The sequence below is a fragment of the Prunus persica genome, chromosome G2 (assembly GCF_000346465.2).
Source record: "Prunus persica cultivar Lovell chromosome G2, Prunus_persica_NCBIv2, whole genome shotgun sequence".
Classification (NCBI taxonomy): domain Eukaryota; kingdom Viridiplantae; phylum Streptophyta; class Magnoliopsida; order Rosales; family Rosaceae; genus Prunus; species Prunus persica.
This window is the reverse complement of record NC_034010.1, coordinates 10,979,027-11,003,387: the sequence shown is the minus strand read 5'-3', so window position 1 is coordinate 11,003,387 and position 24,361 is coordinate 10,979,027. Positions and strand designations below refer to the sequence as shown.

Here is a 24,361-nt window from a genome sequence, read left to right as displayed (position 1 = left end):
AAGTTACAATTGTCACACGTTCAAAAATACTTTTTCCAACTTTCTGAGCACACTAATTGGAGATATTATTTCCACATTTGTCCCTAATTAGATTTTACGGTTTCAAGGAAATGGAAAGAACTCTTAGATGAAGTTGTGGTTGAAGTGTTTATTTATTATAAGAATTCTTGTAACGGACCGAGTTATTTGGAATATGAAAACGTCCTAGCTCCTTATAAATATATTAACAATTTAATTACTATCGATATTAAAAACAAGAGTTTCTTCAACTTGGTTAAGTTACAATACATTGCCAATACATAATTGCTTATAATTGAACCTACAAATTGTATAATATTAATAAAGTATAAGTACTATTCAATACTTATGCTACTAAATAGCACAATAGGAGGCTTTCCAAACGGTAAGAGTAACAAATTCAAGAAGAAATTTGATAGAGGTTCAATTCACATCGTTGCCATTTTAAAATTTACTTTTTCCAAAAAAATTTCAAGAAGTGATGGGAGTGACAGTCGAGGGGGGTCGAAGGTTTGGTTAGATCATGTGGTTCGTGGCCTATGGTGATCAAGTTGGTGGTGGCCATGCTGTGATTATCGATTGTGACACATGGTGGTTAATATCGAACCTCTATCAAATTTCTTCTTTAATATCATTAACTAACCATAAAAATTGAACTAGTAGCGAAGGCACATATTGAAATCACTTCTTTTATTTATTTTTTGTGTAAATATGAATTAAATTAAAATGTTACAATCTCATAGCATATATCTCATACATATTGTATGATCAATTTAATTCTCCAGTTAAAAGGCAAAAGAGGTAGGGGAAATTGTAATTTTATTACATTGGTTCCAAACTTGTGTACTCTTTGCCAAAGCTTTAGATTTGTTGACATTTGATTTGTACGCAAGAGAATAATGAAAGAATAGATCATGACATGTTTTGCCTAAATAGACAAGAGCATAACAACAACCTTCAGTTACAGTTCCACTTTCAAAAATACTTTTGCCAATTTCCCGAGCGCATTGAATGGAGATATTGTTTTCACATTCTTCCAAGGTCTTCGAATTTGATGCCTCTGATATTGAAATTCCAAAACTTGTAAAAATCATTCCATATGGACTCGCCAAAAGCAAAATGACCAACAATGGATACATATTTGGTGTGGGCATGGTGCCTTGCATAGTCCCTAGTTTGTTTTTACTTTATGGAAAGAACTCTTGGATGGAGTTGGGGTGGAAGTGTTTCTTTATTTATAAGATTTCTCGCAAGATACCGAGTTATTTGGAATATAAAAACGCCCTAGCACCTCATAAATACATTAACAATTTAATTCCTATCGATATTAAAAACAACAGTTTCTTCAACTTGTTAAGTTACAATAGATTGCCAATGGATTATACACATGGTAAATAAGTTGGTTGTTATTAGCAATGTTTTTGTATAACAACTTGATTATTTAATTAGGTAGTCTTTGTATGATTTAAGTAAAATAGTGAAACGCATGTATTGAAATTACTTGGCATGATGAATTTTGATATATATTATCCTAATTATTCTCATATCATAGTAAGCGAAGTTAAATAGTAGATCAAAAGTCAAGTTGTTACAAAAAAAATTAAAACAACAAAACAAAACAAAAATGGGTTACTATACCGTGACATGAAATTGATCCAGGAAATTTTTTTTATCCGATTTGATCAACACTAGGTATGTTTGACCTATAACCCTATTGAAGTAGGAGTTAAAATGAATTCTCCATGGCAAGACACCATATCGACTAAAAGATGTCCATACGAACTAGATTGTCCATGTCAAGCGTAGGAGAGAGTGATGTACATCCTCTCCCTCATTAATTGGGAGCTTATTACTCGAGGCAGGCAGAGGTCGTTTCCTTTTGCCAAGAGTCTAAGGGCTTGGGCCATGTAAGCCCACGATTCTGAAGTACCTATCAAGGCTCAAGAAAGAGTAGCTTATGTGGGCCCATATCCCCAACAAGCCTTATACAATGTTTGGTTGGGCTCAATGGAAGAAGCCCATCAAGGCTAGACTTTTTAATTTTTTTGAAGCCTTATACAAGTGATGTACATCCTCTCCTGCGGTAATATACTGTTTGGGCCTAATTTGGCACACCCAGCACAAGGAAACAAAAGTTCATGTCAATTTTGGGCAACCACCAGCGTTCCTTTAAAAATTGGGCCAAGACACACACTCAGCCTGACATATTGGAGGCCCAGAAGGACGAGGCAAAAATCAGACCTAGGCAGTATGGACTCAAATTATAATCGAGGGCCCAAATCCAAAGAAGCCTAGTCCGGGACCTACCAAACCACGAGGATAACTTGGACTTCGAAGAAACCCAAATTGGGCCTGGCGTGGTCAAGTGGAAAAAGATAAAACAAAAATTAGAGGTAGACCCACGTGACTATCTAAAAAAAAAAAAACTTTGAAAAGTCAATAGTTTCAACTGGGTTGATAAAGAGTTGACAAGAGCAAGAGTAAAAGAAAAGGAACATCTCTGAATCTCTGCCATCAGAAAATCAAAGCCTCATTATATATTCAGAGATATTGTTTCTGCTCCAAAAAAGGCACCATCTTTCAAGGGATACGCAGGCTATGCTCTCAAAAAAACATAAGTAGGAAACAGAGAGTTGTTCAAACTGGAAAATCAAACTAACAATCACAGTTTGAGCTCTTGCAGAGGGCAGTTAAATTGGAAGAAGGGTTAGGTTTTCTTTCAAGAAATACAGAGAAGTGATTGACCTTGGAGCTGACTATTGAGAGCTTATCTGCCAGAATCCCCTTTTCTTTGCATTTTTAATGAAAGATCTTTTGAGAAATTCTTGCCGCCCATTATTAAAAGAATTAGAAATCCTACTCCAACATTTCCTATAAATATAAGAGAGGGTGAACAGAGCAAAAGGACTCAACAAAACAATCAATCAAACAACCAAAAAAATCAACCAAAGACAAAAACTCAAAATGATCACTTGATCTCTGAGAACCTTCAAACAAACCGGAGCAACCAAAATCTCATTTGGGCCACAAAAGAAGCCATCTGTAGACCAGAACTTCCAAGTTCAGACTTAGAGAAATAAGTCATTCAAAATGAGACTCCTCTCGTTATAAATTTGGTTCAGCAAAAACCAAGACAAGCAGAGTTTGAGTTTTTTACAAACATGAAAACCTCAACAAATTTATGGAGAGCCCTGATCAAGCAGAACAGGTACTACAGTGCAGTTCCAGCTCAGTAAATCCTGAAATCCAGCCACTTTTGCCCCTTTCAGACTGAAGAGGCCGCAATTCTGCCAGTTCAAAAAGCCTTCCAGGGCTTGAAATGGATTAAAGCTCTGCCAAACTCGAACTTTGGTATCGATTCACAGCTAAAGCCAAGCAGTTGAAGTTGTTGACAGTCCAGTCCAGCACAGACATACCCAGTCCAGTTCAGATCGGAAGCTTCTATCTAGGCTGAAATGGAATTCCAGCTATCTTTTGTCTTTCTAGAGTTGATTTTTCCGTTTCTAGTTTTGTAGAAGGCAGTTCTGCCTAAAATAGTCCACATTATTATCATTTATTCTGGCTAGAACTACTAATTTTGTACTGTGATAAATTGTGAAGTCCTTACCAGTCTGAGGCAGGAAAAGAACTTACTTGGGAGATATTCCTCACCCAAATTCACAATTGCTTGTTTAGAAATCAGTAACTTACGGCGCAAGAATTTTTATTGCTAGCAGTGGCACGCTCGCACACTAAAGAAAGTTGACTTGTTGACCAGTCAATGGTTCTCAAGGCAATAGGGAACTACAAAATGGGTAAACAATTTGGCGCACCCAGTGGGATCTCTCAGTATACATACTTCGACAGAAATTTTCTAAAGTACATGAATATTGGAAGCTCTAGCCAGAACCCACGCCACGCCATGGAAAGAGACCAGGTAGTTCTCCGAGAAGGTTTGGAGTCAGAAGAAAGTGATGCCAGCCAATCAGATCATGGCAGTATTGGAAGTAGACATTCCAGGACGGGCTCCAGGAGGTTGAATCAGATACAGGAAGTTGTATTCCGACAGGAGGCCACAGCACAAAGGAGCCAGGATACTCTGAATAACATGACATCCATGATGCAATGGCAAGTTAACAGGCAATTCAGGAAGGACCGTGAGACTGCTATGGCCAAAATCCCAAATCCAGATGTTGTGGTCCAGCAGCTAGACCTCCCCTATGGACCTTCACCAGGACTGGCATGGCCATATCCGGAGAACCCTCTCATCCCACAGATAGCTGGAATACAAGGGCATGGAGAGATCCAAGCTGGACAGAGGGGAGGAAACCTTCCCGTCTAAGAGCATGAGGTTTCAGTCAGGCCAGAAGACCCTGCACCAGTTCAGGTCCAACAAAATCAGCCAGAACCTCCGCCTATTCCAAAACCCATGGTCCCACGTGATCAACCCTTAGCACTTTTTCTTGAGGCACCAGCTGTGCCGTCCTACAGACCCAGAAGGATGGATCTCAATCCATTCCCTCAACTGATGAGAGGCAGAAGAGGTACAGGGGGAATCAACCCCTTTGCCAACAATGACAGGAATAGACCGGGGACAAACTGGAGGAATCATCTAGATTTTGAAGAAGAGGAAGAACACAGGGAGGAAGCTGTGCCCAGGCCATACAGAATAGAGCACAGGATTGACCACGTCCAGCCAGAACAGGGACGAAATCTACACCCTGTCAATGCTTTAAATGATATGGGGGCACTACAGAGAATGATCAGGGAGATGATGGAGTCTGAAGCTAGAAGAGGAGAAAGTTGTAATGACCCAAACCTAAAATTCATATGTAATTAGTAATTTATTATGCGGAAAGACAATTTTGCCCTTTGACTAACTTATGAACTCAAAGTTGACTTTTTGACCGAAAAGAAATTTGACAATTCCACATACACCGTTGCGTAGAGCATGACGACACGAGTTCATAGACACGAAGTAAGCTCAAATCGGAGTTTTAACGAAGAAAATACGATTAAAATATCACGAGGAGCAAAACGATAAATTGGAAATCAGAATTTGTATAAAAACCTCATCTCTTTCTCTCTCTCTCTCTCTCTCTCTCTCTCTCTCTCTCTCTCTCTCTCTCTCTCTCTCTCTCCCTCCCGTCGCAAACCCCCTCCCCCGACCGTGTTTTTGTTCGATCACCGTCGCCGTCACAGACCACCGCCGGTGACGAGACCGGTGCCGTTTGAACCGCCACCATCTCCTCTTCCCTTCCCGACCAATCTCCGCCCGTGGAACCGCCGGCGCTGGCCGGAAACTGAAGAAAACCGATCGGTGTTGACAGAAATTCAAACCCTTCGTTCTCCTTCAATTCTCCTCCAAATCTTTCGAGTAAGGTATGGATTCTCATCTATTTTTCGTGCTCTAGCTGATGGTTGGATAGGTTTTTATCAATTTTAGCCGTAGATTTTGGACTTTAGCGCTTTTTGAGTCCCAAGATACCGCTAAACGATCCCACGTGGAAGGAAAGCTGTTATGGGCGTAGGGACCACTTTAAATTGACGCACGTACTTTTTGGAGCCGGGGGTAGGGTTTTTAATTTAATACTACCTTGTTATTTTTATCATGTTTTGTATAGAAGGGCAAATAGGTCATTTGTGCCCGACATTCGCCAGGTGTCGGACACACACAGAGTCTGGCTCGGATTCCAAAGTAGAATTTGGATCGGGTCCTGTCGAAAGGCCCACCTACAGAAAGCCGTATCCAACTTACATTGATCAAATACCTCTATTCCCGGGTTTCAAGGTGCCAAACTTCACCTTGTTCAACGGAGAAGATCCCCATGCTTCATCAGTTGAGCATATAGGCAGGTTTTCTGTCCAGTGCATAGCTATAGAAAACAACCTTCTGTTAAAGCTAAGGCTTTTCGGGAATTCTCTCTCTGAACAAGCCTTCACCTGGTACACTAGTCTACCACCTAACTCTGTTCAAACCTGGGAGCAAATGGAAAATGTTTTCCATGATAATTATTTCAGGATCCAGCCAGAAGTCATCATCAGTGATCTTGTTGCCCTCAAACAGAGTGAAGATGAGCCTGCTTAGGACTTCATAACCAGATTCATAAAGCTCAAGATGAAATGCCGAATCCATACGGAAGAAAGGCACTTCATCCAAATGGCTCAAGCCGCCCTTAAAATCTCTCTGAGAAAAAGATTTGATGAGATGCTGTTTGGAGATCTGGCAGAACTGGCAGACAAGGCATTTAAATATGAGGAGCTGCTCAGGGAAGAACAACAGAAGAGGAACTCTTCTAAAGGCACATACTACAAAACCCCTTCCTCTTCAATCCATCTAGTTGAGGTGGAATCAGAAGAAGACACGGAAGGCTTGAGGAAAGAGAGATTGCAGTAGCAGAAATGGCAAAGCTGAAATATCCCATCAGCTGCAAGGCTCTTACAAAGCCACCAAAAAATCAGAAGCTGCCGCCATTCACAGGAGGGTTTGTTCCAAACAAACCAACACAGAACAAGGTTTATTCCTTCGATCTGACCAAGGTGGATGCTTTGTTTGATGAGATGCTGCTACAAAAGGCAATAGAGACACCCCACAGGTTGCCCAAGCTAAAAGAATTTAAGGCAGACAGTATTTGACAGGACCCGCCCCGAAATTTCCCGGAAACCGATGCCAGGCCCACTTACTAAAGACCTCGAGACTCTCTACCAAAAATTTAGCAGAGTCTCCCCTATGAATTGAACAACCTAACAAAACTCAACCTGCATAAAAATACAATATAATCCCAACCAGCAGCATGCTTTAAAGCGAATAAAATAGTTTATAACAAAGGCCTCCGACCTCACAAATCAAACCCTAACAGGGGCGATAACAGAGCATGTCTAAGAAATTCAATTACAACAAAGACAAGGTTCAAAGGAAATTAAATGAATAAAGAGTCCTACGAAGGCTCAAGGCTCGGAAGCACACGATCCGGCTCCGCTGTGGAGTTTAGTCAACTACAGACTGGGGGGCGCAAAACAGAAAATTGTGAGTGGACAAAAATAAAAATTCAGTTCAGTATAAACCAACGTAATATAACCCACTATTTAGATAACCATGCAAGAAATCTCATACATCTCAAAACCATCAAAATCAAGTATATATATAAAAATATATATCAAAACCCACCAATACCAGATGCTAAGTCCGAAATCCATAAAGAACACTTTACAAACTCACATCCAAAACTTATAAGTCCCAAAAACTAAACTCTCGAAAGCGTACCCATTGGCACGACCTGCGAGGAAGTATCCTCATCGAGAAACAAGAATGAATGTATAGTTATATATATATGTAAATATATAATATAAGATATATATATATAATATAATATAATATAAATAGTTTCAAATCCGAGGAGGTACATAGGGTAGTGCTTATAGCACTTCAAACTGACATTCTAGACTCATCACTTTCCACAATCTCATCTCAACAACCCAAGTACCCTACACATAGCCAAACATATATAGAAATTCTCAAAATCCATATTTTCATACTCAAGATACTCAAATATGTCAAAACCCAAAATATATTTCCAATGCATCATAAAAATATCACTTTCAACAATTGAACAAATAATATATCCAATATACCATTTAAAAACATCATGCATAATATTTTCCATCATAAAACCATGCATAAGGTTTGAAAACAAAGTCTACTTACAAGTAGTCCTACGCTGCTTGACCCTGAGAGGGTCCCGCCTACTGCGTACGCATGGTCAAAGTACCTATTCCAGAATACGTATACGAGATTAATATAAAGCGTTTCGAAGGAGTACTCTAAATTAAATATCCTAATTTCCCATGTTTCTAGTAAGTGTACTAGGAATGAGACGTTCTAAGGTCCAACTATCTAATTCAGACGATGGAACAGCTTCGGGAGATACTCGGTCAATCGGCGGTCAAACTTCCCAATTCAGATAATCCGGCCCCACGGGACCCACAACCTTCGTTTTACAATCCGAAAGTTCCTAAAGGTTTCACAAGGTCAAAGATACCCGTCTCGCAAGTTTGGTCCGAAACGGACGGTTAGATCGCTTACGATCACACGATCAGACGGTTATCGTAAAACGTAAACTTTAAGTTATTGAATCGGAACATCCAGGGCTCCGATTCACGATCCGCGAATTCGTACACGATCCTAGGAAGGTCTAAAGTAACTATATTGGAATGGAATCGATCCAACGGTCCGAACATATCGAATCCAGATAACTCCAAATATGTGAGATTCATTCGGGGTTCGAACGTCAACCAAATTGGAATCCGAGCACACCTGCGTGCTTATGACATCAAGGGGATTGCACTGGGACAAAAATGCCCCTCTGCTACAGTACCCACGGGCCGCCACTCGCGCCGGCAGCGCGTGGGTGTCCAAAGCGATAACGCTTCGCTGGAAAATCTCAACATCTCGGGCCAAGACTTTTACCCTAGGTATAACACCCTATTTGGAGTCACTTTTGTTGTTGGGCCTACCCCAAAAAGTGACCGGAAGTGGCCGAAAACGAACTCCCAAAATCGGCAGAATTTCAAATCGAAGATTAACTAACCTAGGCTCAAAATTAAGGAAAGCCTACCCAACCATCAGTTAGAGCATGGAAAATAGGTAGAAATCCATACCTTACTCGTCAAATTTGGAGGAGAAATGAGAGAGAACGAATGGTTTGAATTTTTGGAAAAACCGGCGCAATTTCTGCTGATTCCGGTGATACCGGCGGGGATTGGAGCGGCCAAGGGCTGGGACTTGTAGAGGATGACGAGCTGGTTCTTTTGGGACCAGTGTCGACGAAAATGGCAACCGGACTTGGTGGTGGCGAGGAGAAAACCGATCGGCTGTTGAAGGGGGAGAGGGCTGTTCGCGACGAGAGAGAGAGAGAGAGAGAGAGAGAGAGAGAGAGAGAGAGAGAGAGAGAGAGAGGTCAGATATTTGTAAACCCAAATTTGAAATATTTACGGTTTTGCCGCTGAGCTTGTTTTGCTCGTAACTTCTTCGTTACAACTCCAAATCGAGTCCACTACGTATCTATGGACTCATCTCAGTACAGTCTATCTAAAAATACCAGTCATTTCTCCAAACTCTTTCCGGATAAGAAAATGACTAAAATACCCCTACCCCAAGGCTAAATTCAAAATTTCACTTAAATAATTTAAATAAGGGATTAAATTTAGAGTCGAGGTGTTACAGTATTGCAGGTGGCACAACTCTTGGAACCATTCCACCAATAGTTGTGTTGTTTTCAGGGATGTCATACAATAAGGAATAACAGTAGGAAGGCTAAAACTGGCAGAGAAACCTCCATCAGTTACAACAGATTCCTTTCCCAAGCCACAAGTCAACATGGTTGACTTAAATTGGCCAGAACATAATAGAAGCAAACCAACGACAGAAGCTAGCTCCAGCAGAGGCAGAAGAGTCACGAGGTAGGCTAGTGAAAGGCCAAAGGCAACTATCTCGGCTGGGGTAGTGCTTTGCAGCAAGTGCAAGTGTGAAAGTGAGTTAGAAGTGACTCTGAATAGGCAGAGTCAACCCACACCTAGCGTTTTTGACAGGTTTGGAACATCATGCTAGCAAGGCCCAATTTCGATTCTATCTCGAGACTGAGCCAGACAGAAGGACTATCTTAGGCCTGCTCAGCACAGTAGAAGAATGACAGAGCAGCCCAAGAAGGAGATACCAATTAAGATGTCTGGGAATGAAAAGCCCTTGGCAACTATCATAGAAGGCAGATGGTATTCTGTGGGGGAAAAGTGGTAGACCAACTCTAGAGTTAACCAGAACTTAGAAGAAGAGGGTGCAAAGGCAGTACTGAAAATTCCTCAAGAACAAGGACAACACATAGGTGCTTCCAGAGACTAGTTCTGCCAGAAAAGGGAAGAATCTATAAATACCTCTTCTGGCAGAACAAACAACTTGCCAGCCACAGAAGCTGATAAAGGCAGAATATCCAGGCAGACCTTCCGTCCATCCTGCCTCATCCTCAGTCAACCAGCTCAAATCTTCACAAATACAAGGTGAACCCGAACCCATTCCAGTAGAAGGACAAGAAGACTGGACTGAAGACTATGAAGAGGAGCAGTTGGACTATGAACTATCTGCAGATGACCAGAATAAACTCCTCAAAACAGGAGAATGGGAAGACTGGACAGAAGAGTATGAGGAAGAACAGATGGAGTATGATGGAGAATTAGATGAAGAAACTGAGGCTTTTGGTGCAGAATTAGAAAGTTTACTGCAGGGTGATCTAGGCATCAACAAGGTGTTCATTTTCCAGACAAATTCAAGGCAACAGAAGGACAAGAAAACACTCTAGAAGGAGACGTGTTTTCTCAGGAAAGCTTTGAGTGCAGGTTGGCAGAAGTAGAGGAAGCGCCAGAACAGCAAACACCTACTACCAAGACAGGTGGAACTGCCATGAAATTGGCCGCAGAACAGCTTTGCTTCTCTAAACCAACCAAGGAAATGGCCAATCACCTCAGACCTTGGTTCATAACAGCAAACTTTGGGGGTATTTCTATTCCCAAGGTGATGGTAGATGGAGGTGCAGCCATCAATCTTCTACCTCACAGATTATTGAGCAAGATGGGCAGAACAGAGATGAACCTAATTCCAACGCGTCTGACTATCACCAACTTTGCTGGGGGCATCACTAAGACTCATGGAATCCTGTATGTGGATGTCATAGTCGGAACCAAAGAGCTGAAGATTGCATTCTTTGTGGTAGACACCACTTCTACCACTTACAATGCATTGTTGGGCAGAGATTGGATTCACCAGAGCTTATGTGTTCCTTCCACTCTGCATCAGCAACTAGCCCTTTGGAATGAAGAAGGTTACATGGAGATAGTAGAGGCCGATCTACGAACATTTCTGCCCTCTGCCATGTGTTTTGAGGCAAGGTAATATCATGATGACCTTGGTCCTTTCACCTTCCTTGGAGTCAACCAGAACGGACGCCCCCATGGTGTCACGGCCTAAAGACTCATCGAGGATGGTTTAGCCGGTTCTCTAGAAGATTGGAATAGACCTTTTGTTCAAAACCTCCAGAACTCTGATGTTTAGTCCTAATCAACAAGAAAAGGATCGAGCTGCAACAATCCGATCCATTACAAAAAAATTGTTGATATATTGGGAAGAAATGAGGCTCTTTATACAGAATCCAGCCATCAATATGGCAGAATTCACTCATGAGAGCACGGAAGAACAAGAAGAAGAGAGTTTACAGGAGGAAGTACTAAATTTTGCACTAGCAGCACTGGATGACTCTTTGCCAGAAGTGGAAGATCCATTACAGGAGATAAACTTAGGAACAGAAGAAGATCTAAGACCTACTTTCATTAGTGCACTGTTGAAAGAACCACTCAAGAGTGAAATTATTGTACTTTTTTGTGATTTTAGAGATTGTTTTGCTTGGCATTATTATGAGATGCGTGGATTAGACAGAAAGTTGGTGGAACACAAGCTGCCAATTAAAGAGGGCTACCTTCCAGTCAAACAGGCCAGAAGAAGGATGTCTATGGACACAGAACTGAAAGTCAATGAAGAAATAGAAAGATTGCTCAAAGCAGGATTCATCAGACCGGCCATTTATACTGATTGGTTAGCCAATATTGTGCCAGTCTTGAAAAGAAAAACAAGGGCAGCTAAGATCTGTGTGGATTACAGGAATCTGAATGAAGCATCTCCCAATGATGAATATCCTATGCCAATGGCAGATATGCTAGTAGATGGAGCTGCTCATAACCAAATGCTATCTTTTATGGATGGCAATGCAGGATATAATCATATTATTTTGGCCGAAGAAGACATCCACAAGACAGCCTTCATGTGCCCAGGACATATAGGTGCTTTTGAGTACACTGTAATGCCTGTTAGCTTAAGAAATGCAGGAGCCACCTATCAAAGAGCAATGAATTTTGTTTTCCATGATATGATAGGGCATTCTCTAGAGGTATACATAGATGATGTAGTGATTAAATCCTCAGAAAAGGGAAATCATGTATCAAATCTAAGAAAGACATTCCTAAGAATGGGACAACATAAATTAAAAATAAACCCCAAGAAATGTATTTTTGGAGTTCAAGCAGGAAATTTCTTAGGTTTCTTGGTCCACCAAAGGGGCATAGAGGTTGACAGAAATAAAGCGAAATCCATCATAGAAGCTTTGCCACCTCGGAACAAGAAAGAATTGCAGAGTCTCCCTGGAAAAATTAATTTTCTAATGAGATTCATATCCAATTCTGTAGGAAAAATTCAGCCCTTCTCCTCCTTGCTGAGGTTAAAGCAAGAATAGACATTTAAGTGGGAAGAACAGCATTAATAGACTTTTGAGGAAATCAAGCACTACCTCTCAAACCTACCAGTTCTGTCCCCACCAAAGAGAGGCAGACCACTCAAACTTTATGTTTCTGCATCAGAAGTGTCCATAGGGAGTCTGTTGGTTCAAGATAACAAGGAAGGGAAGGAACATGCAGTCTACTATCTGAGCAGAACTCTGACAGAAGTAGAAAGGAAATATTCTACAATTGAAAGGCTTTCTTTAGCCTTATACTTCACTGCTGTAAAATTCAGACACTACATGCTGCCCTTTACCATTTACATCATCGCCAAGACAGACCTAATCAAATACATGCTAATAAGGCCAATGTTGAGAGGCAAAATTGGAAAATGGACTCTAGCTTTGACAGAATTTGCTTTCAGATATGTTCCTCAGAAAGCCGTCAAAGGACAAGCTGTAGCCGATTTTCTAGCAGATCATCCAGGGGAAGAGATTGAAAACATGGACTCTTTGGATATAGCAAATGCAAATCTGTTGACTAGAGCCCATACTTGCCTTAACAATCCCATCTATTTAGTCCACCTCACACCTTAGAAGCTGTACTTTGATGGATCAAAAACTGATGTAGCTTTTGGTGCAGGAATTGTTGTGAAGGAACCACTAGGACTCAGACATTGTTATTCTTTCCAGCTAGCCTTCCAATGCACTAACAACAGGGTTGAATATGACGCTTTAATCATAGAACTTGAAATGCTGGTGGAGTTGGGAATCCAGTCAGTGGAAATCTTGGGAGATTCTATGCTTGTGTTAAAGCAGATTGCTGGAGAATACAAGTGTCTAAGTCCTTCTTTAGCTGTCTATTTAGTAGCAGCTAAGAATCTTCTGATAGAATTCAGAAAAGCTACTTGGGAACATATCCTAAGAGAAGGAAACTTTGCAGCCAATGAATTGGCTTAGGTAGCAACAGGTATACAAATGCCTGAAGACTGTGTGCAAAGGATCATCAAGGTAGGAAAGAAAAGTTCGCCATCTGTTATGACCATAGGGATGGAGATAGATGTTAATTCTGCCATAATCACTGAAGATGATTGGAGAAATCCCAACATAAATTACTTGCATTATCCAAGCCTGCCTTCTGAGAAAAGAATCAGAATCATGGCTTTGAACTACCTTATGTGGAATGGAGATTTGGTTTGAAAAAGCAAAGACGAGGTACTTCTAAAGTGCCTTGGAAAGAAAGAATACATGAAGGTCATGGGAGAAACCCATGAAGGAATCTGTGGAGCTTATCAAGGTGGAAGAAAAATGTGCTGGCTAATTAAAAGGTATGGCTATTTCTGGCCAACCATGATGAAGGATTGCATTGACTATTCCAAGGGATGTGAGGCTTGTCAAAGGCATGGCCCAATCCAGCAAGCTCCTTCAGTTCCCATGAATCCAGTAGTCAAGCCATGGCCTTTCAGAGGATGGGCAATGGACCTCATTGGCAAGATTTATCCAGCCAGTAGGAAGCTGCACTATTTCATCATTGTAGCTACAGATTATTTCACGAAATAGGTAGAAGCCAAGCCTGTTAAATCCACTACATCTCAAGAGATCATCACTTTCATAGAAGAGCAGATCATACAAAGGTTTTGCATTCCCGAATCAATACAACTGACAAAAGATCTTCTTTCATATTTGGAGAGATGCTAGATATGGCAGGAGCATTCAAGTTTAAGCAACTTTAATCCATTCCTTACTATGCCCAGGCTAATGGACAGGCATAATCAAGTAACAAGGTGATCATCAACATTATCAGGAAGATGCTTGAGAAAAATCCAAACCAATGACATGAGAAGTTGTCAGAAACTCTGTGGGCATATAGAACTTCAAAGAGAGAGGCAACTGGCATGACCCCATATGCTCTAAATTATGGCTATGATGCAAAGAGAGAGGCAACTGACAGGCATAATCATTCACCTGCCATTTCTTTCTCTAGGCCGAATCCAGCACTACGTCTTAAGGAAGGACGCTACAAACCGAAGGCTCCTTAGGCCCAAACTCTTCACTCTACTTTCTATCTGTTTAGTTTTAGCACGAACAGATTGGCACTGTCTGTGGGAATTTCGATTGACAATCAACCTATATCTCCCTTTCCACCTAACTATGAACCCACCTTTGCCCCTTGTGACCGATGACCCTATCCTCGGCCTCGCCAGAGAAGCAAGCCCAGCTGCACCACCCAGCACACCCCGAGTGAAAACCCTTGGCCGGCAGAACGCCCTGGAGGTTAGGATGGAATCCCTACAACAGAAAATGGCAAAAATGCAGGAACACAACAACATTCTTTCCTCCAAACTGGGCGACACCCAGAAACAGCTTCACGAGCAGTGATCACACTTGGCCCAACTGTAGGACGGTTTGGAACGAACCATGCAGCTTTGGCAAGAGCAATCACTCAAAAGTATACCAAAGCCTAGCGGTCGGGAAAGAGGAAAGAAACCGACCGCGGGCGGGCCATCAGTTTCCCGAAGGCTGTTCGTGCCATCTCCGGAGAAACGCCATCCGGAATACCGAGTCTACTCCGACTGTCAGGACAGACTCAAACGGTGGACTTCCCCGATTTCAGTCCAAGCAAAAATTGATGATCGGCACCTGGACGTACTCGGACCGAACTCTCATCTTCGCCGAAGGTACGACGTGATCGGTCTGGAAGAAACAGGCGAATTAGACTACATTCCAACTTCCCCTCGAACGACGATCTCATACCGATCGGCAGCATCATGATCATCCAGAAGAGAAAACAAAAGCTACTGATCAGCCAGGGAGAACGATCGACAGAAAGGAGGTCTCGTCAGAAACTTCGATCGAACGGCGGGCCGAGAAACACAAGGACACGATGTTCACCTTTTAACCGGCCCCCGAACATCAGAACCCTTCTGTAACGCCCTCCCTCCTGCCGATCCCACCATTCGCCTCCTCCTTCAGAAAGTCAGCCGGATCGAGGAAGAAAAGAATCAGACTCGGACACCAACCTGGGAAAAGGTATAGCCAGGACCTTTCACCAGCCGAATCCGAATCTACCGACATGAAAAGGAGGTCCAGGCACTCCGAATATCATTCTACAAGGGAGTGGAAGATCCTGTGACACATATCCATACCTTCCAATCGGCCTGGGTTGCAAAGAGGTCACCGATGAAGGCCAGTGCCTACTATTTCCATCCACCTTAGCCAGAGCAGCACAGAATTGGTTCTATCGGCTGGGGCCAGGTACGGTAGACTCTTTCGATCAATTAAAACAAACTTTCCTAAATCATTTTATGATACAGACCGATCGCCTTTACTCTGCCAACGACCTTTACACCATTAGGCAAGGAGACGACGAACCCCTTCGAGAGTATGCAGCCAGATTCAGCCATGAATACTCTCAATGTCTGGAAACTGACGATGGGTAGCCTTCGACGCTTTCAAAAGTGGCATCCGAGCATCTCAATTCTGCTATCTGGTCTATAGCAGCAACTGGACCACCTATGGCGAACTTATGAAACATGTAGCCATTCACGCCAAGGCGGAGCACTTCAACTCCAAAGGAGTGCCTTTGGCACCTCTCGGCCCAACGACGAACCAACCTATGACTGTTTCCCGCCACCCCATATTAAAAATCAAGCTTCCTACCGAACGACACCTACCGTGTCTGCTCCTTACACAACGGGAGACAAGCGAATGGACGGATTTCAGGGTCGGCAGGTCGGCAGGACGGAGGCAAAAGCAATAAGGAGCTGAGTGGCCTAGTCGACTTCAGAAGCCCGAAAAGGCCTCGACCAGAGGAAGTCTTTACTTTACTCAATTCGACTTACGAATGTGTCCTCATGGCCGAAAATCAGATAATTCCAAAGCCAAACAACTGGAAGGTCCCTCGACAGGTAGACAAGGACACCGGAATGTTCTGCCGATACCACCAATACAATGGCCATGATACCGAATCATGCATCGCATAATGAAAAGCGCCTCATCAACGAAGGCAAACTAGATCAATACCTCAGTACAAAACCAAACCCTGAGCAACTAGCGAATCGGCAGATCAATATGATCAGTGGAGGAGTGCCCATACCCGACACCAGCAACCGCTCTATTAAAAGGTACATGCGTGCCGTTCGGCATCCTCAGGTCCTCAACAAATCAATTGGGAACCAATCACCTTTTCCGAGGAAGAGGAAAAGGGCATCATCTTCCCCCATTTTGACCCTATGATCATCTGAGCCGACATTACAGACTTTGATGTAGGCTGAATCCTCATTGACACAGGCAGCTCGGTCAACGTGCTCTTCATCGACGCATTCAACGCCTTCGGCATAGAACCCCGGTACCTCAACACGGAGATCACCCCCATCTGAGCTTCTCGGGCGATGTCGTTGAACCCATCAGAAGTATCTAGCTCCCGTTTGTTGTCGGCACGTCCCCCAGACGAACGGTTATCTACACCCATTTTCTGGTGGTCGATTGGCCAATGGCGTTCAATGCTATCATCGACAGACCGGCGCTCGCGAGAATGAAGTCCATGCTCTCTCCACACATGCTCCTCCTCAAATTCCCCACGAATGTTGGCTGACAAGACCAGCCCTGGAATTCTAGAAAACCAGAGCGAATCCCGTCTCGTTACCGACATCTCCCCGATGCCGGCCCACTTACTAAGGATCGAGACTTTCTACCAAAATTTTGGCAGTCTCTCTTGTAAATTGAACATTTCCCCAAAAATTCAACCTGCTCAAAATTCACAGTTTAAGGTACCCAACCAACAGCATGCTTTAAAGCAAATAAATAGTTTACAACAAAGGCCTTCGGCCTCAAAAATCAAACCCTAGCAAGGGCGATAACAGAGCATATCTAAGGAATTCAGTTACAACAAAAACAAAGTTCAACGGAAAAAGAATGAAGGAGTCCTACGAAGGCTCAAGGCTCGTAAGCACACGATCCGGCTCAGCTGCGGAGCTCAGTCAACTACTGGCTGAGGGGCACAAAACAAAAAAATGTGAGTGGACAAAAATAAAGTTCAGTTCAGTGTAAACTAACATAATATAACCCCACTATTTAATAAACCATGCAAGAAATCCAAATGCATCCCAAATCATCATAATCAAATAAATATCTATATATGTCAAAACCAAACCAATACCGGATGCCAAGTCTGAAATCCAAACAGAACACTAAACAAACCCACCAATTAAATATTATAAGTCCCAAACCAAACTCTCGAAAGTGTACCCATTGGCACGACCGACAAGGATGTATCCTCACGAAAAACAAGAATGAATGAATAGTTATATACATATGTAAATAAATATATATATATAATATAAGAGATATATATATAATATAAATATGATCAACACCTAGTTGTATCGGGGAAACAATCCAACCAGGGGATTGTTTGACTAGTCATCATGGCAGAGTCCTCATGGAGAGTCCTCAATTCACCATGTAACTAGGGAACGAGCCATCCAACTGGTGGACTAACTCTCAGCCAGTACGTACAGCCGATACCCTCAAAACTCGTACGTCTGTGACCAGTCCTACGCGCGCGGACTACCCAATCAAGGGTCTACAGCAACATCTCGTCAAAGATGCCTCGGGTTCCGACATTTCCAAGTATCTCAAGTATCTGTATTGAAGTTCCAAATCTGGGGAGGTACATAGGGTAGTGCTTATAGCACTCCAAACTGACATTCTATACTCATCATTTTCAAAAAATCTCATCTCAACAACCTAAGTACCCCACAGATAGCCAAACATATATAGAAATTCTCAAAATCCATATATACATACTCACGATACTCAAATATGTCAAAACCCAAAATAGATTACCAATACTTTATGAAAATAAAGAATTCAACTATTAAATAAAACATGCATTTCAATAACTATTTAATTCATATGCATAAAATTCTCATTATAAAACCATGTTTATAAGTTGAAAACAAAGTCCACTCATAAGTAGTCCCACACTGCTTGACCCTGAGAGGGTCCCGCCTGCTGCGTATGCGTGGTCGGAGTACCTATTTCAGAATACGAATACGAGATTAATACAAAGTGTTTCGAACGAGAACTTGAATTAAAATCCTAATTTCCCGGGTTTCTAGCAAGTGTACGAGGAACGGAACAAACTGGAAGTTCCTAAGAGTTGCACAAGGTTTAAGACACATGTCCCATAAGTTTGGTCCGAAAAGGACGGTTAGATCGCTCACGATCGAACGGTTATCGAAAAATCTTCAAACTTTAAATTATTGAATAGGAACATCCGGAGCTCCGATTCATGATCCGCGAATTCCTACACGTTCCTAGGAAAGTCTAGAGTAACATATATTGGAATGGAGTCGATCCAATGGTCCGAACATGGCGAACCGGGATAACTCCTAATATGTGAAATTCGTTCGTGGTTCAAACGTCAACCAAATTGGAATCTGAAGGTACCTACGCGCTCGTACGGACCAGGAGAACACATTGGGATAAAAATGCACGTTTGCTATAGTGCCCACGCGCCGCCAAGCGCTGGCAGCGCGTGGGTGTCCAAAGCGATAACCCTTCGTCGGAAAAACTCAACACCTCGGCTCAAGACTCCTATTGTACAACACCCTATTTGGAGTCGCTTTTGTTCTTGGGCCTACCCCAAAAAGTGACCGGAAGTGACCGGAATCGAAAATCCAAAATCGGCCGAACCCTAAGTTAAAATTCAACTGACCTAAGCTCAAAATTAACGAAATCCTACCCAACCATCAGCTAGAGCATGTAAAATAGGTAGAAAACCATACCTTACTCGTCATATTTGGTGGAGAAATGAGAGAGAATGAGAGGCCGAAAGTTTGTTGAAAAACTGTCAAAATAGCTTCATTTCGTGGCTGTTTTCGGCGACGGCAGCGGCGGATCGAGGTGGCGGTGGATTGGAACGGAAAGAAGGAAGTGTGGTGGTTCCAACGGAACCGGTGCCGCTCAGTGTAGAGACGGCCAGGGCAACGCCTCGTGAATCTTATTTTGTTTCTACCCTAACTGTACCTAGCGGAAGGGGAGCAGATCAACCCGATGACCCCAAAGATGAGGCCGTCACACCATAGGCTTAGCCTATCGAAGACATGGAAATGGTGTCCCTATTCGAAGCACAGCCAGATCGACAATTCAAGATCGGCACCACCCTCAGCTCACCACTACGAACCAAGTTCATCGCTTTCCTCAGCACAAACACAAAGGTCTCCGCCTGGTCCTACGACGATATGCCTGACATTTCTCCCGATGTCATCAACCGTTGGCTCAGCATCAGCCTCAATTTCAAACCTATCTGGCAGAAATGGTGGACTTATGATGCCGAACGGTACGAAGCAATGCGGCTTGAAGTGGAAAATCGAATGGTGCGTGGCGAATGTGCGAAGATTATACCAATCTGAACAAGGCATGCCCCAAGCACAGCTTCCCCCTACCGAGGATCGACCAGCTCGTAGACACCACGATAGGTCATGAGCTCTTGAGCTTCATAGATGCCTATTCCGGCAACAACCAGATTTTAATGAACCCTGCCGACCGCGAACACACAACATTTATCACCGACAAAGGACTATACTGTTGTGATGTCATGCCATTCGGCATGAAAAATGAGGGAGCAACCTATCAGCGTTTAGTCAACAAGATCTTTGTCGAGCTTATAGGCACTTGCATGGAAGTCTACGTACACGACATGTTGGTCAAAAGCAGGACCGCCGATTTGCATCTTCACAACCTCTCCCTTATGTTTGACGTCCTCAAAAAGTACAAAAGACGCATCAACCCAACCAAATGCGCCTTCGGCATTTCCTATGGCAAATTCCTAGGCTTTATGATCAGCCAACGAGGAATTGAGGTGAATCCCGAAAAGATCAAGGCGTTACTAGACATGCGGGTTCCAACAACGCAAAAAGACATCCAATCTCTCACTGGACGAGTTGAGGCCTTGGCTCGGTTCACATCAAAGGCCACCGACCGATGTGCCCCCTTCTTCAAAGCCCTGAAAGAGAGCAAGCGATAGATCATCTGGACTGCTGAATGCGATCGAGCCTTCCAAGACCTCAAGGCTTACATGAGCCGAGCGCCTCTACTATCCACCTCTCTCCTCGGGGAGAGTCTTATCCTCTACCTCTCAGTCTCAGCAACGGTACTCAGCTCTGTGCTCATCCGTAAGCTAAACGATACCGAGCTCCCAATCTACTACACCAGCCATGCCTTACAAAACGTCGAGCTTCGGTACCCACAGCTCGAAAAACTTGCTTATGCTCTTGTCCTCTCGGCACGTAAGCTTCGGCCCTATTTTCAGGTCCATGCCATTACGGTGCTCACCAACCAACCTTTACGCCAAATTTTACAAAAACCATAAACATCAGGAAAACTAATCAAATGGGCCATCGAGCTCGGGGAATTCGATATCCACTATCAACCCCATCATGCTAAAAAAGGACAAGTCATTGCTGATTTTATCTCTGAATTGACACCCCACTCCGAGGAACACAATCGTCCCTCAGCATCACCGAACCCGCCACCCACCGAAGGACCACCAAGCCCGAAGGGTCCGCTTTGGACATTGTATGTCAATGGCTCATCCAATCAACAAGGCAGTGGAGTAGGCCTCATCCTAATTTCGCCTGATCTGATGACCATTGAATACGCCATTCAGTTCTAGTTCAAAACCTCTATTAACGAAGCCGAATACGAGGCATTACTATCTGGCCTTCGGCTAGCAAAACCAATGGGCGTCGAACAACTCCGGATCTGCAACGATTCCCAGTTAGTCGTCAATCAGGTGAACACCAAATTCGAGCCTAAGGATGCATCGATGGCAGCCTACTTGGCACACACTTGCTGATTACTCAGCCAATTCAGCTCATATCAAATCCAGCAAATTCCAAGATCCGAGAACAGTCATGCCGAAGCACTCTCCCGACTCGTGTCTGCAATCGACAACCAAGTAGGACGCCACATACCAATCGAAGTTCTCGCTCGTTGGAGCACCACCGAAGTTGAGATACATACCATTCGGCAGAGAGCTCTGCAATCTTCGCCGCGTTTTCCTCGAAAAGACGATGGGCATCCTGGATGGCTTTGCCATCCTCGGCGATTCTCGCTCGGCTGTCCTCAAACCTCTCCCGGTACCAATCAGTAGCGTTTAGGGCTCGCTTTGTACAGAGCCACATCTCCATGTCCGCCTGTCAAAATGGTAATATGTCAGTACCAATATCACACACAGTTTCAGATTATAAATTAAATCATGCACTTACTACAGGCTGAAGTCGAAAGGCTCTGCCGGCCTGTTCGGGTACCGCCTTCGCCGACAGTTGCTCAAGCTCTGTCATCTCCATCTAAGCACCAACAATGATAGTATTCACGAATGGCATGACCTTCCAAGGGCATGCCACATTCACTGGCTCGACGTTGTCCTCCGCCTCGTTATCGGGAATCAGAACAGCCGCATCCTCGTTTGGCCTCCTCGACCGCTTCGGTAAAGGGGTCACATAGAGGGCACCCTCAATATGTCTTTTCCTAATTGCTTGAAGGTTGGCCTCGCGAATGACCTCGGCCTCGGCCTCCCTCTTCTCCCGCCGACGATCGGCAACCGTCACCTCCACTGCCGAAGCCCCCTCGGCCAGACGCGGCAACTTCATCCTCGGCTTCAAGGGACCATCTTTCATCTTCTGTTAAGGCGCCCGAGACTCTAGCCACCTCCTCATAGCGTTTGACATTGCTCTACCCCCCGCTACTACAACCAAAGTACACCGACAAAGTTAGCAAACGGACAGCATGCAGAAATAGACAAAGTACCATACCTGCCGAACGACATTACTTACTTTTCCTCCTCTCTTCCTCCTCTTCCTTCGGGCGTACTCAGGCTCGCTAATCAGCCCTGCCTTGAATAGATTCTTGAAGTCCAGCAGGGTCTTGAAGAAACGATCTTTTTCAGCAATTTTCGACCGAACACGCTCGATTATTTCCATCTCCCTCTTCGTCGCGATCGGCCATTTTAAAGACACTAATACAAAAATATATATAACCCATGTCAGTCTTGGGGATGGACCTCTCCACAATCACCCCTGGTGCTGATTCCCAAGCTACAGACACCAGTACCTGACGCCGACGCAGGACTTCTGTGAGCTCAGCACCCCGACCACAAAGTCCCCTTGCTGACTTGCAAAAGGCAATTCGACTGTACCCACCCCTCTTCATCAGCACTCTTCGCCCTCGTCACATTGTAGAGGTGGGTGAATTGCTCGTAGCTTGGCTCTCACTAGCCAGCTAGGTCGAACGTCGTGATCGTCCCAAGCAGCGTAATCTAAAAATTAGGATTAAACTGCCCAAGGGCGTAGCTGATGTAGGCAAGGATCTTCTGCCCCGAATGTCTCAACGGCAGCAGAAGCCCATGCTTGAAGACATCGGTGAAGAAGACCACATCACCATCCGAATCGCTCAGGGACTCCAACGGCCCCGGGATCCGCATCACCACCGAATCTGGGATGTGGAACTCCGCCTTGATTTTCCCCAACTCAGCCTTGTTCAAGGCGTTCGGCTCTAAGAAATCAACACCGAAGACGAGGCACTTTGGCTTCGCCATCGGCACCCGCTGCCGTTCGATAACCACAGTCAGCACACCTTCTCCGGGATCGACGATTGACACATCAACCTCGATCGCCTTGACTTGACGACTAGATGTCGATGGCTAAGAGTTATTAAGCTTAACCACCTCGACACTCGAAGTGCTCCCAGAATCGGTAGACACTTCTGCAACCCCTACTACCTCGGTACGGTCAAAATCGGCATTACCAAGCCCTACAGTCGAGCTTCCCAAAGCCAATTCTCCCTCAAATGCTCTTGGGCTATCACTATAGTCTGATTCGGTCTCTGACATCTACAAACAAAAGTGAAATGACACTAGACGCCATGCCATAATCAAACTCCTATGTAGCCTAAGAGCTCATGCTCATCTATGTTCATACAACAAGTGAATGATTTGATTCAATTCAGAAGAAAACGTGGCAGCATACCTTGTTTGCATGGCGGTTGGCAATCGTCGGAAATCGCCTCCGCCTTGAAAAAATCGTCGAAAATTGCCTACGCCACTACAGTGCACTCGCCGGAAATCGCCTCTCACAAGCTCAGTTTGCTCTCAAAATTTCAAGTACCCTTCCTACCGTTTCTTCAGCCCATTTATAGGACGAACCTAGCATTGGGAAATGAAACGACGCGACTCTTCATAGCCCTGCCGACACGTGTCACGCATGCACAGGGAAGCACAAGAGTCTTCACATCCCCACTTGAGCAAGCGTTTAAAATTCTCTCAGACTTTCTTTTCGAAACACAACTACGCCAACGAACGGCAGGCGCATATTGGTCGAGTTTTCACTCACCCCTCGTGCCGAACGGTAGGCGCACATTGGTCGAGTTTTGACTCACCCCTTGTGCCGAACGGCATGCCCACATTGGTGAAGTTCTCACTCCCTCTCGTGCCGAATGACAGACGCACATCAGTTGAGTTTTCACTCACCTCTCGTGCCGAACGGTTCGGCTTTTGCTGCCGTCCATTTCCAATCCTCAACCTCTCATTTGCTTGGGGACTTGGGGGACTACGCGATCACCATCGGTGCGCTCGTACTCGGGTCAGAATGCCAATGATTGGGAACACAAGCCAGTCCCAACCAAGAAGTCTCTTCTCTATCGGAAACTTGGGGGTCTCCTGTTTGTACCGTATCTGACCCGCCACTCACGTCATGACATGTGGAAAGTAAATGAGGCTGAGACCATCTCAACAAGCTATGCCGAAGATCAATTGGCATACTCCACCGATCCATATGTGGTCGTCAAGTCGGTAAGTGCAATCGACCAACTCGCCCATACCAACCTTCGGCACACGGTGCCGAGTGACCAGTCAGCACATCCGGCCGATTCTGACAGATAACCTTGGAACTTCTGCCAGAACTTGTCAGGGCACGTGTTGATCGTCAAAGACACTCCCACAAGTCCCACATCGAAACTAAGTACTAAGAGCATCACAAATGCTCTCTATA

General features: G+C 44.0%; 1 protein-coding gene across 1 annotated transcript; it reads left to right on the top strand.

The window, feature by feature from the left end:
* On the top strand, window positions 4,427-6,085 carry LOC109947305. The gene is made up of 2 exons (XM_020557244.1): window positions 4,427-4,776; window positions 5,659-6,085. The coding sequence occupies exons 1-2, from the start codon at window positions 4,427-4,429 to the stop codon at window positions 6,083-6,085; spliced, it is 777 nt and encodes a 258-aa protein (XP_020412833.1).